The sequence below is a fragment of the Crocodylus porosus genome, unplaced genomic scaffold (genome assembly GCF_001723895.1).
Source record: "Crocodylus porosus isolate Cpor-Errol unplaced genomic scaffold, CroPor_comp1, whole genome shotgun sequence".
In the NCBI taxonomy this organism is placed as follows: Eukaryota; Metazoa; Chordata; order Crocodylia; family Crocodylidae; genus Crocodylus; species Crocodylus porosus.
In genome coordinates this window covers 6,957,814-6,971,230 of record NW_017728918.1, presented here as the reverse complement: position 1 = coordinate 6,971,230, position 13,417 = coordinate 6,957,814, and the positions used below count along the sequence as shown (strand labels likewise).

At 45.5% G+C, this 13,417-nt stretch overlaps 1 protein-coding gene across 1 annotated transcript in view; it reads right to left on the bottom strand.

Moving 5' to 3' along the window:
• Positions 1-5,505: 5,505 nt before the first annotated feature.
• The window catches only part of XKR6 (XK related 6), a 30,419-nt gene continuing 22,507 nt past the window's right edge, over positions 5,506-13,417 (bottom strand). Inside the window, exon 2 of the mRNA XM_019537193.1 lies at positions 5,506-6,918. Within this exon, the coding sequence (XP_019392738.1) occupies positions 5,954-6,918 (965 nt within the window). The 3' untranslated portion in view covers positions 5,506-5,953. The remainder of the gene's footprint in view (positions 6,919-13,417) is intronic.

Sequence of the window (13,417 nt, the reverse complement as noted above, 5' to 3'; positions counted from 1 at the left end):
CTGGCTTATCTATGATTTTGGGGAACAAATTTGACTAGAGCAGAGTCTAGTGCAAAGCTCACCCGATACAAGAACAGGTATCAGTGAAAAGCCTGGCTCCACTGGTTTCCACTGACCCTGGCAGCTTCCAAATCGTCTCCTGCAAGAGCCGCACAGCAAGCAGGCACGAGAAGATTTTGCAGATGTAACAGTAGCACGTTTCCCTTTTCAAAGCACGTCTGAGCTTCAATTATAATGCACCAGGAAAACCTCGGACCACATTTTCCAGACGGGGTGGAGGGAACAGCTCTTTTGTGTATGGCAGGAAACACGGATGCAGCTGTGTAGTGAATCTCATGCTTTCAAAATCCCCTACCCAAAGAGCATGGGCACGCTGCTGTTGAGGCCAAAGGGCAGAAGCTCCTTCTCACTGCGGAAAGCATGCTGCTATGAACCCGCCCGGCACAGCTCCAAAGTGAATAGTTTTGTGCTGTTTCGCCTCGTTTTTCAAAATAAAAATGTTTGCTAACTCCTAATAGCTTCAGGAAAGGGCAGAAGAGTGGACACGGACAAGTGGCACCAATCCAGTAAATGTAAAAAAAAACAAACCCCAAAATGATTTACATTTAAATCAGTGTTTCCTTAACATTTTCCACTGGCAATTAGGTAATGTCAGATCCACTTGTGGTTTGCCTGTACTTCAAATGAATAAAATGGAGCGTGGGTGGCAAAGCATGATAGGAACATAAGCAGATGCCTTGTAACTCCTACATTTTCATTGCTGATTTTGGTCTGCAGTGAGTCATTCGTATCTCCAGGTTAGCTGAATAATACTAGAGTTCTGGGTATATTAGGAAGGAAGGAAGGAAGACCCCATGGTTATTAGTATTATGTCCGAAGCATCCTTAGACCTGATGACCTTAAGCACTAAACAACACGGCGAGGTAAGAGATGCTCTGTCAGCTGAACGGTGGAGGAAACCTATCTTCATTAGCGCCGATGCATTTTATCCCATTGTAGGCCCAGGTCTCGGTCACAAGAGAATAGACCAGGGTAACTCAACACAGAACAGCCCCGAAGTGCCAACTAAGGCTACAGACAGAGGTCGAATTTGTCCAGAGAGAAACCATTTTATCACAGGTCAAACTGTGATCATTCAGAGGTTGATGTGCCTTGTCCCAGGACAAACCCTGAAAAGGTTCACAGGGTAAGAAGTCCTAACAGCATGCCCTGGGACATCCCCACGTGTGTCTGAAGGGTTGTCCCAGGTTTGCATCATTGAATCAATGGCAGAAAAGTGGCAGCGCTCGCTAAACCCGGACTGGAAGTGTCATGTGTGTACACACCAATCCCAGGGTTTTTTGTTCCAAGGCAAACAGTGGTGCAACTTGTCCTGGGACAAATGCCACATCTTTTTGTAGCCTAATTCACTGTTGACTGAACTCAACAAAGCCCTACACATTTTAACATGCTGAGCTGTTATTCATTCCACTTTACAGAGGTCTAGGAAAAAGGTGCCATCATTTTAACCTTTTTTGGATAGGATACAATGCTTATTCCAGCCTACAAGGTAAGTACCAGGAGCCAATGATTTAAGAAAACACAAAGTGGATACCAAAAGCAAAGGGTGTTCTGGGGACTTGTGGGATGACACAAGGATCAGTGTTTAGCAGGAACTTTGTCTTCTTGAATCTCCTCTGCCAGTGGCTTGGAAAAGGGCCTGGAAATGGTGATGAAACTTCCAAAAGACCCGGAAGAAAAATGTTGGCCACAACACTAGCTAGTCCCCAGCACTAAGGACCCTAATTCAGTAAGGTTTGTGATCACAGGGCTAACTTTCAGATAAGTAAACCTTGAAAATCAAACAGCCCCCAGATAAAAATGAGGCTCTTGCTGAACCGGGCCTCAAAGCAGGGTCAAATAGGAAAGGCACAGAAATACGTTGTGCAGAGTTGAGCAAAATCAAGTAATGATTTGTTGGGAGAATAACTGATGCTAATGAAGCCTTTCATAAGTATATCGTGCTATGAATCACCTGGAGGAAAGATCTTGGGGGGTGGAGAATGAAGTTAAGTAACCCGCAAACCAAACATCGGATTAACGCGCAAGATGAAATTAGCACCGTCTTGAAGAGGCAAGGCTGCGTTCAGCCTGTTTCACCCCCTTTTGCTTCTGTCACCCTGAAAGGTGGGTGGTGCAGACAAGGGGCGAGTCTGCAGAGGAGCCATTAAGGAGCAGGGCCCCAAAACTTGCGGTTATTTAGTGTGCGGAGCGGATCAGGAAGGGCCACAACTGAGGGTCAGCCACTGCAAATCCTCAGGAGTGGGTGAGATAGCCCATGGTGGGCTCCTTACCAGGTTGGACAGTCACGCTGACTGCAATGGGTCTGGCTCTCATGAGCAAGAATGGCAGAAACTGGCCCTCTTCATGGGAGCGTGAAGGGAAGCGGTTCCCGAAGCCATGCATTTGCTGTCGAGCCTACAACGTTGCCTTTTTCTTTTCTTTTTTTTTGGTTTTCAAACACTTGAGATGCGAGGATGGTATTTTCTGGAAAACTGATCAGTGGGCAGAAGAGGTTTTGGGAAAGGAGAGATGCCCTCAAGCTGTGCGCCGGATCCTGCTGCATCACTCCAGATGTGCAACGGGTGCTGCTGGGAGCCCCCTGACCAGGGGTACTGAAACCAGATCAGGACAGAGCACCACGATTCTGGTTCCCGGCCCAGCTCTCCCTTCGCTAACCGCTCTGCTTACAAGAAAGGTTTGACCGTTGTTGAGGGCAGGTAGCTCTTTTGAAATATCTTTTCAGTGGATAGGGGAAAGATTGGAGTAATCGATAGTTGGAGAAAGAAAGCCCTAGTTGTTATACTGCATGAAGAAGCGCGCAGACAACTAAACAGTGGAAAATGCTTGGCCGCGTTGCCCGATTGGCACTATTGAACGGACGGTGTATCTGGATCTCTAAAATAATCAGTTGTTAAGAGAAGAGTGGAACATTTCATCGACGTACAGCTGTCAGCAACCTTTTCAGGGATCGACCCAGCTCAGGTCAGAGGTGGGCTAGAAGCTGGGTGGCTGCTGGGACCCAGCTACCACCGGCGCCGAGCACGGGGGCAGCTCCCGCAGCTGGTGCTTCTCCCCGCGGCGGTATAGGGAAAGCGCCTGCCACTGAAGCCCCCCGCTGCTGACAGCTACCGAAGCCCCACGTCCATGGGCCGGATAAAATGGCACTCGGGCTGCAGGTTGCTGACCCATGCCGTGGTGGACTGGACACCCTTCATGAATTGCCTGGAGCTACGGACGGCCAGATCACTTGACAAATGACTTCTTGCTTTACAGGAGAGGTCATGCTGATGAGCCGGGAAGCGCGATGAAAATGAAGTGGTGCACTGAAAAGCAAAGGGCTTCCCAATAATGAAGAAGGCAAAAAAAAACCCCTCTTCAGGCAAAATACATGGGTGTGCGAGAGCCAATACGGATGGTTAATTAACATGGGGCACAATGAATGCAAAACCCTGTCCTCGGTGTGAAAATGTGACCATTGGAGAGGCTGTAATCGAAGCCCAGAAGTGCTGGATTGAAACGGGGGGTAAGTGACTGGGATTTACAGTACCAGCGACAATTTGGCTTTGTATAAACTTTGCTGTATATCTGCAGTTTGGCATGAATGAGCCCTGTCCTCCGTATAAAGGGACTGATACGTATTGAAGTATTGTTAGTTTTCCTCTTTAAAAAAAATTGGACAAAAACAACTCGATCCGCTCAGAACACTGCAAAGCATTATGGACTGAAAAAATGTTTCTATTCAGGTATATTCAGGCGAAGAAAGCATTCAGCTTCTTTAAACTGTTATATAAAATTTGCACTAGTTTCTTTAAACACCTATTGTAATTTAAAAACAAAAACAAAAAAGGAAAGGATTCGTCAAATAAGAAAAAGCCACAACCATAATTAAAAAAAAATCTTTCCCCCCCCCACCTCCCATGATGATCCTGTCTTCTGAATAGGTCAACATGGGAGGTTTGCACCCTAGATAGTTACAGTAATTCTGGAATAAAAAATTTTACAATTACACACAGAAAATACTCCAGTATTCACTGAAAATAGCTTTTGTTGTTGTTGTTGCTTTTACCCACCAAGCTGAGGGATGGCGGGATTGAACGATGCCCTGAAACGGGGATTTTCTTTTAAAGGAGCAATACTCGCGGAAAGGAAAATGGCCTTACATACACACGACCTGTGATTTCACTTGAAACAAGGAGATCACAACACAGCGACAGAATTAAAGAGATGCAAAATCTTCAGACACCGAGACGATTACGTGAGCATGTCTGCTCGGCCACCAAACCCCTAGCAGATATCCTTCTAAGCCTGGCTATCAACGGAGGCGGAAGGATTTCTTTCGCGGTGAAACCGCTAAGCTAAAACCGGGGTGCTCGCACTACGCTCTTGAGTTTCCTGTGGTGTTGTTTCTTGCCGTGTACTTACAGTAGAGAGTGACACCAAAAAGCTATATCAGCAGGTCCCCGAAGGTACTGAGTTAATTCTCAGCTAAGTCACAACAATAGCATCAACAAAAATACAAAGCACCAAATCATCTTTAGAAAGGAGTCGATAGCAGGTTATTACGGTTTGAAGATTTTATCCCAATTTTTTTTTTCGGTTTTGTTTTCTTTTAAAAAAAACCAAAACAAAATTCCACCCCCCCCCCCAAATCAGATAAAAGAAAGAGTGCTTTACAATCACTTTAAGGCTTGTACTGAATGGAACATGACAGGCCGTACACAAGAGTACAAAGAATACAAGTATGCCTTTTTACAGCCTTAAAATGATACAGCAGGTCAAATTATTTTGCCAGTCACTGATCAAGTATTGTGCCTTTAAATTGACTTTCTTTTTGCTACTATGCTGAGTTTTATTATTACTGAAATAGTTATTAGATATGCGTAAATCTACTTTTGCACTATATTTTTGGTATGTAATTTAAAGATCACGGGTTAATTATTTTCCAGAAATCAGCATGACAGGCCTCCTTCTGGACTCGCTCACATGAGCGTGAATCAGGAGTCAGCCGACTGAAGTAATGGAGTTACGGTGTGTAAAACTGTTGCAAGTGAGATCAGGTACAGTATCACTAGGGGAATTTGGTGCAAACTGGGTGTAGCTGGCCATCACGTATGGTCCATTTACATTAAGAAAACCATTGTGTCGGGGGATTGCTTTCATAACAGGGTTTGATCCAGCCTGCAACGACAGGACCAAACTATGTTATAGCCATGTCGCCAAATTGTGTTACGGCCCTGATCTTCTCTTTCAGCCATTAAAGATTCAAATGTCTTTTGGGGTGTCTCTGCTTTGCTTTCTCATCTTTAGTCGTTTTGCTTTTTCACCAAAAGCCAATAAGAGCAGCGATTTTTTTGTTTGTACGTTTCTTTTTTTGTCATGGTTGTATGTTTGCTGTTGTTGTTTTTCTTTGCTTTTCTTTGCTTGTTTTTTTTTTTTTAACGTTTTGTATATTACGGTTGTTCATTTTTTTCCTGGCATAAAATCACTGAAGAGTTTTGCATGAGAAAGGTGACAGTACTTAATGAAACTCAGCACCTCAGGGCATAAGGCAGTTGTAGGTTTGTTTGTTTGTTTGTTTGTTTTTATTTTTCAATCAGCACCAATCCCATAAATAATGTTCTACACTTGGTATAAGGTATAAAACGGATACGGAGACGCCTCTTCTCCACCTCTGGATCCTAGGTGTGGAAGTTGAAATACTGTTTCTTGCGTGTAAAAAACAAAAGAAAAGTTTTTCTTTTTGTTTTTACTTACAAAACATAGAGAATATCTTTTTTTTTTTTTTTTATACATACAGCAACCAGAAAGAAAGCTTATCGGAAGGGCTGTGTTTGTTTCATGATCTGTATTTACCGTAAACAAAAATAAGGTCCCCTCTTTTACGTTTTTTTTTTTCTTTTTTAAAGGAGCTTTAAAGTGAAGATTCATATTGTAGCAACTCATATAAGAGAGGTCCGTCTCTATACCTAATACCTACGGCTGTGGGGGTGACATACTGGAGAATGTTGATAGTCCTTCTTAACCTCCTGTCTACAAAATGAGCATCCCATGCGGGGTACCTTTTTCTCGGGATGTCAATCTTAATGAGAGGACCTTCTGGGTAGTAGGCCCGCCCAGATGGAGTAGATGGCACCATTGCTCTCACCTGGAAAACTGGCAAGCAAGTGTCAGCTGTGAGTTCCTCCTGTTGCTCCGTGACCGCTCTGGTAGGCGTAACCTGGGCCCCCCGGTACCCAGGGGTTTGAGGTGCCATGGGCTCAACATCAGGGGGCAAAGGAATGCCCCAGAGCAGCTCGGCACAACAGGAGCTGGCAAAAATCTTAGCTCTTGGCCCCATGGGATGCAGCACACCATAATATAACAGCATCAAAGCTATCCCAGCAGCAAAGCTAAGAAAGACACAACACAGTGCTGGCACGGCATATGAGTCAGTAGTGTTAGGATCTCTGTAAAAATACCAAAGGAGTGTCAAGGCAGCATTCTCTGTCAAGACTACAGTGTAATATGCAAACATTCGGTATCGAGTCCGCCCTTCCTTGACATTAAACCAGCAGAAAATGTACACAATCCCTACCACCATGTTGAAGAGGATCTCCTCCCACTTAGACATGCAGAAGTCTGTCCCGCCATGGATGATCCAGAAAGCCATGGCGCACCAGTGGACCACTACAAAGATCCCAAAGTAGAGCTGGAAGATGGAAGCAAAGAGAGCAAAAGAAATAACTCTGGATGAGATGGTGAAGAGGCGCCAGAAGAGATGTATGAGGGCCCCTCTGTAGCTCATACTCTTCTTGTCGTCCCTAGAGTCCCGAAGAAGCTTGTGATAGGAGGCTAGCACCCAAGCCAGGGACATCAGGGACGCCACAGAGGACACACCTGCCGGAAGACACACAAATCCACAAAGTCAGACAATAGGCATTGATTGAGGACCTCACTCGCTCTCTACATGATCGTAATGGGGCGGGTACAATACAGGAAGAACTCCCACAAAAATCTACAAGGGAAGAAAAATGCTGAAGTATAAATCACTGCACCGTATGTTTTCCTTCACTTATTATTTCTAAGGAATTCTGCATCAGTGTATTTGTTATCACGAGCTTGATCCGAATCAAAACACCCCATCTCTTCGAAGGGTCAGGGACCAAGGGCTTAGCATTGGAGCCTGTACTTGTAATTCACATACGCCCTCTGTCCTGATCATGACCCCGACCAATCCATCCCAGGCCAAACTCTCATGCAGCTGGAAACCAGATCTGGATCTAACTTTTACAACATCCCATGTGGGGTACATTTTTCTTGGGATGTCAGTCTTAATGAGAGGACCTTCTGGGTGGTAGGCCCACCCAGATGGAGTAGATGTTTTTCTATTCTGTGCAACTGGGTCTTTTTATTTTTTAATTTTTTTTGCTTTGTACTTTATAAGCTAACCATTTTGGGAGGGATCTGCTATACTACAGCATCATAGAGTTGTAATGTTGTTCACCACAAGGCAGGACAGTTATACCTTGTTTCTACATAGCTTAGATTTTTAATCTAAAATAAAATGGATGCAAAGATCGTGATATTTTCTTGTGTTCGGACATGCCGTGATGCTGGGAAAGAAGCTGCTCATTTGGATTCAACATCAGTAAAAAGTTGTGGTGGACTAGTTTTGCCTTCACTTTGTGATTACTTGGAGAGACCAAACGTGGGTGAGAGTTATGGGGTTTTTGAAGGGCTGAGTGCTCTGAGCTCCTACTGAACTCAGCAGGAGTCAAAAGTGGACTGGTACATCTTGGGTGGTTTCAATCTGGGCCCTGTGGACTTGACATTAATACCCTGTAGGGCAATGAGGATCTGCTGTATGATGCAGGAAGCCCTCCGCACCGAGTGACTCCAGTGCAAGTTGAAGGCTTCCAAGCCCATCGTAGGATTCAGCCCATTTATGCAGAGGGCTGAACAGGGTCAAACTGTTCATAATGGGCTTTTGCCCGCTTTCATTATCACCCACTTACAGCCATATCCACTTGTGACAGAGTTATAACCATCACCAGTTATTGCCAGGATCACCAGCCTTTGTCTTGACACCGTCCTTGGCAGTGTGCTCCATGTACCAAGACATAGGCAAGAGGCCTTACTACACTCTAGGGCACGGAGGATTCCCAAGGTACTCAACCCACTTCCTTTAACACCTTGTTCTTCCCATACATGCGATAACTCATGGCTGTCTGCCCTTTCAGAAGCAACCCTATGTGTTTCCTGTCCACCCCAGAGCAGATACATGCCCAGCAGATTCATCAGGCTGCTTTCTGCTAATCCATGAGTACTCAGAAGATTTGTAACGTGTAAGGTTTCCCACCCCGTCTTTTCCATTGAGAACTATGGGACATCTCTCAAGCTCAGCTTTATGGATCTCCACCTGCAAGAACAGGGGAGACAAAACTTGGAGTCCATCACGGGCCATCTCCTGCTCCATTAAAGCTGATACCCATTTTGTCTGATTCTTTGTATTGACAAAACAGTGTCCATGCAATCCTTTGGAAGCCCTTGGCTTTCTTTTAAAAATAAAAAAGAAATGGAACCATCAACTACCCCAAGACCAGACTGAATAACTTAGTGACAACATAACTGTAACAAAGATGAATCAAGTTTTTCATCTACAAAGACACTGCCAGCGTTCCTCACCACTGCCACCCAACCCTATGCATTGCCCATCTTTCTATGGCGGAGGAAAAAAGATGGGTGCGGTAGTGGCTCTGAAACACCAACACCAGCTATTCCCCATAGCTTTCAGCCAGCCGTGGAGCGAGGGGAGTTTTGCCACTGATTCTAGTGGGAACAGGAAACAAATATAATGAAAAGCAGCAGTTATTTAACAAACATACAAACAAACAAAAAAACCCTCAGAAAAAAAAATCAAAAAAGATCTTTGGGGTTTATAAAGGAGAGGAGAAAAAGCACAATTCCGTTCTTTTTTCAGGTGAAATCGCCCTATTTCCTGAAGCCGAAAGGAACAATTCTAATATTTGCAAAGTTCACATTTCCTTTTCCCTTCACATTCTAGGTAAAAGGTGATTGTTTTGTGCAAATCTTGCAAAGAGTAAATTTACATCGACAAAAACATATGGTGACAATGCAAAAACTGAAATTAGGTCAGCGAAAAAATCAGTATAAACCACATGGCAAAGCCAAGGCAAAGGCAGCACTGTAGTCCCTGGAAGTCTATGAAAAACTCCGGGTCAGATGAGGACTGGGGGAAAACCATATAATAGAAGGCACCGTATGTGGAAACCGCATTATAGTTAAGAGACGGTGTGCCAATTTATGGAGGGCATGTCATCTTACTTCTGCCTAGAGGACACTAAACCAACCAATGGGGCTAGGATCTCACTTGAAGTTTTCCAGCCTGAGGGCTGCTGAGCACTATTTGAAAAACTTCCCTGTGTTCTCCAGGTTTGCAGGGAAATAAAAAAGGACCCCATGTGTGTGTCCCCCAAGTCTCTTGCCCTCATATTTCTATTAGCAGATGTCAGAAAGCAAGGTCCAAATCCTGTTTTGCCTTGAGGTGCCTAAGTGGCTCTCACATAGCTGTGTAACTGTGGTTTACGGCATTTACACATGGTTAGGCTTATCTCTCCATATGCAACAGAACAGGAATATCAGAGGTGTGTGTACTTGCTGGAAGCAACACAGGTGCCTTTCAGCCCAATAGCTCAGTGCTTAGGGCACTTGAAACCCACATTTAAGGTACCCTTGACCTAGAGGGGATTTGAGCCTGCACCTTCTGCTTCCCAGGAAAGTTCCTTAAGCACCAAGCCCCAGGCTCAGCATTACCCAAGAAGAAGCTAGTTAAGGTGGAAGGATACGTGGGGGCCAGCATGAGAGAGTGTGGCTCAGTGAAACAGATGCTGCATTACTTTCTAGCCCTGGCCCAAACCTCCAATGGGACAGAAATGCTGTTTACAAATACTGCTGTTTGCCCCATTTTAGCTGATGCCATCATTATTATTACCATTCCAAATATTAAATGCAAGGTGCAGAAAGAACATAAGGGATAAGTGGCAAGACCAAGGACCTTCCATCTCACTGAGCCACTCCGTCTCTCTTGGGAGCCTGGTCCTGGCCACCCAGGCACATAAATGTAGAATAGGATTGAGCCGTCTGAGATGGGGCAAGGGGAAAGAACCAGGTAACTAATTAGCATGCTCCAGCAGACTCAGTTGGGGAGATCAAATGAGGATTCATCTTAGGAAGTCAGCAGTTCTGGCTTAGCAGGTCTGTCCTTAAATGCCTACTAAATGAATAGAGCATAAGATTCAAAGATAATCTTTTCATCTGTCCACACTGGCAGCATGATTTCCTAGGATGAATCCTCATTTGATCTCCCCAAAGAATGACATCATGATTCAAAAACCGCAGCTGATGGAGAATCGACCGCACACCTTGCTCAATTATTTCAACGGCTAATTAGTCTCCACAATTGTGCCTTATTTTTGGCCTAGATTTGTCTAGCTGCAACTCCCAGACATCAGATGTTCTTATGCCTTTGGCAGCTAACTTGAGGAGCCTGGCAGGAAAATGTTTTGCACCTCGTGCTCAAGTCACCTTAGCCTTCTCTTTGCATGTCCACAAAGCTCAAGCTTCTGGAGCCTCTCCCTTCCACCTTGGCTTTCCTAATGTTCTCCATGCATGCCTATGCAATACTCTCATACCCTTTCCTACCACTATGACCATGTTTCCACTTTTTATAGGATTCCTTTTCAAGTTTCAGCTCTTTGAAGAGATTGTTGGTCAGGCTGGTCTCCTGTTGCACTTCTACTTTCCACCTGTCCTAATGAGACAGAAGAATGGAAGGTAACTTGAGTGACAGTGGGCATCTACACATGCATTAATGCGCTGTAGTTACTGCACGTTAACCTGTAATAACAGGTACTAACTCACTGGTGCATGCCTTTTTAGTGATGCTAATGTGCAGCAGAGTAATTTTACTGCACATGGCTTTTGCCCTGATGCACTAATGCAGAGCAGAATTAGTCTACTGGCGCATTTAGCGTTTTGTGTAGACGCACCCAGTGACCAAAAAATGACTATCAAGATCTTAAGGGGAGGAAGAAAGAAGAGCAGCAAAATAAGGACACTGCAGGTATGTCTACATGTGCTTTTACATACGCCTATACTTAATGCACATTTGCCTAATACACATTACGTTGAAAGTAAGAGGAAAACCAAAGATTTTAGGTCGCTTCTGGAATGCAGAAGGCAATCTAGTTACAGACGATGCACAGAAGACTGAAGTATTTAATGCCTTTTTTATTTCATTTTACACAAAGAGGGGCAACTACCAGACAATGAACAGCTGGCAGCAGAGACAAGGAAGGAGACAAAGGACACCTATACACATGCCCAATGCCTGCTCTGGCATGTGCAATCTATAAATCTGCTCTGATGCGTGCAATTAATTGAGCCCGCTGGAGCAGGCTAATTAGTGCACTCCAAAATGACAGGGCTGGATGGGACATGGAAGGGTACTGAAGGAATTAGTTGCGGTAATTTTGGAGCCATTGGCTATCCTTTTTGAGATCTCATGAAGGTTGGGTGAGGTCCCAGATGGCTGGAAAAGGGCAAATGCAGTGCTCATCTTTAAGAAGGGAACAGTGGCATATTGAGACAGGGGAGGGGGAGGCCCTTGGGTGCTGGTCAGGGGAGTGGGGGGTGCTGGCCAGAGAGCCCTGGGTGCCTCCCATGTTTTGTATGTGGTCCACCCGCCCACCTGGCAGGTTATGGCATTTTTTGGCTGTTTTGGCCAGAAATTCTAGCCACCACCCTCCCACCATGGCCAGTGTGCCACGCTGCTAATTCCCCTCCAGAAGTGCCATGGGGCAGGAGGCGGGGTCCCGCACCCTGCTTGGGTCACCCCTGGGGAGACGGAGGAAGCCATGGTACACCACTGGAAGGGGAAGAAGGAGGATCCAAGGCACTGGAGACCAGTCAGCTTGATCTTGATGCCTGGAAGGTCATGGAACAGGTCCTCAAGGAATCTATTATGAAGCCCCGAGAGAATAACAAGGTGATCAGGAAGTATCAGCATGGATTCACCAGAGAGAGTCACACCTGACCAACCTGATTTCTTTCTATGATAAAGTGACAGGTTCTGTGGATGGGGGCAGAGCAGTGGGTATGGTATACCTTGACTACAGCAAGGCTTTTGATACTCTTCCACAACTGCCTCATTAACAAGCTAAGGAAATAGACTAGCTGGAAATACTGTACAGTGGACACATAACTGGGTGGATCATTGTATTCAGTGAGTGGTCCTCTAGTTGGGAGGAGGTATCAGGTGGGGTTCCCCAGGAGTCTGTTCTTGGTCTGGTATTGTTCAACATCTTGATAAATGATTTGAATGATGGGACCAAGTGCATGCTTAACACATTTGTAGATGACATCAAGTTAGGTGGAATTGTGGACACTTGGGAGGAAGCTGCAGAGGGCAGAGTTAGGATCCAGAATAGATAGACTGGAGAAATGGTCTGCAATCAGTGAAACAAAATCTAGCAAAAGCAAGCTTCAGTGGTGCAATAGGCTAGCATGTGGTACTTTTACAGCAGTACTGGAGAAATGATGCCAAGGTTGTGAGTTCAAGCCTCAGCTGGAGCACATGACTTTTTGAGGACTACTACTATCAGGCTCTTCTGAAGAATGAATTGAGAAGAGCACGGATGCCCAGATACATGAAGATGGACAACAGGAAGATCAACTGGGAGCTCCACCAGGGAGCTCCTTGGAAGATAGTTATATCAGGTCCCAAGACACACAGTACCAGGGGCACTCCTCCCTTGTGCTGGAGCAACAGGTATGCACAATACGCCTCTATGAAGTGGCTAGCATCAACTTTGGATTTGGACTCAGCTGGTTGTGTGAACCCAGCATTCACTCCTGCCTGTAGCAGGGGGTTGGGCTAGATGATCTGTTCAGGTCCCTCCTGACCCTAGCTACTATGAAACTATAATTTGAGGGACAGTGATTTGATTCAATGGTTCAAATCACTGTCCCAAATAGATTCAGATGAATCTGATTGGAGATTTGGCTGCCGCCAAATCTCCGAATCAAACGCCCCATCCCCCGCCCACTCTCCCATCCCCATCAATGGCTTCCCCACCTGACCCCACCGTCCTGTCACATAAAAAAAAATGCCCTGCACTCACTGGTTCCTGCCAGGCAGGGGGCAATCCCCCCTGCACCCCACTGTCCCGCCCTGTAAGGGGGGCTCTGCCATGAGCTCCCAGAAGCCCTGATGGCTGCTGCAGCAGCTGGTGGGTGTGGGGTCTTTTTTTTTTTTCTTTTTTTTTAGTGCTGGGATGTTGGGGCCGGACAGGGCAGTCATTGACAGGGCTAGGAG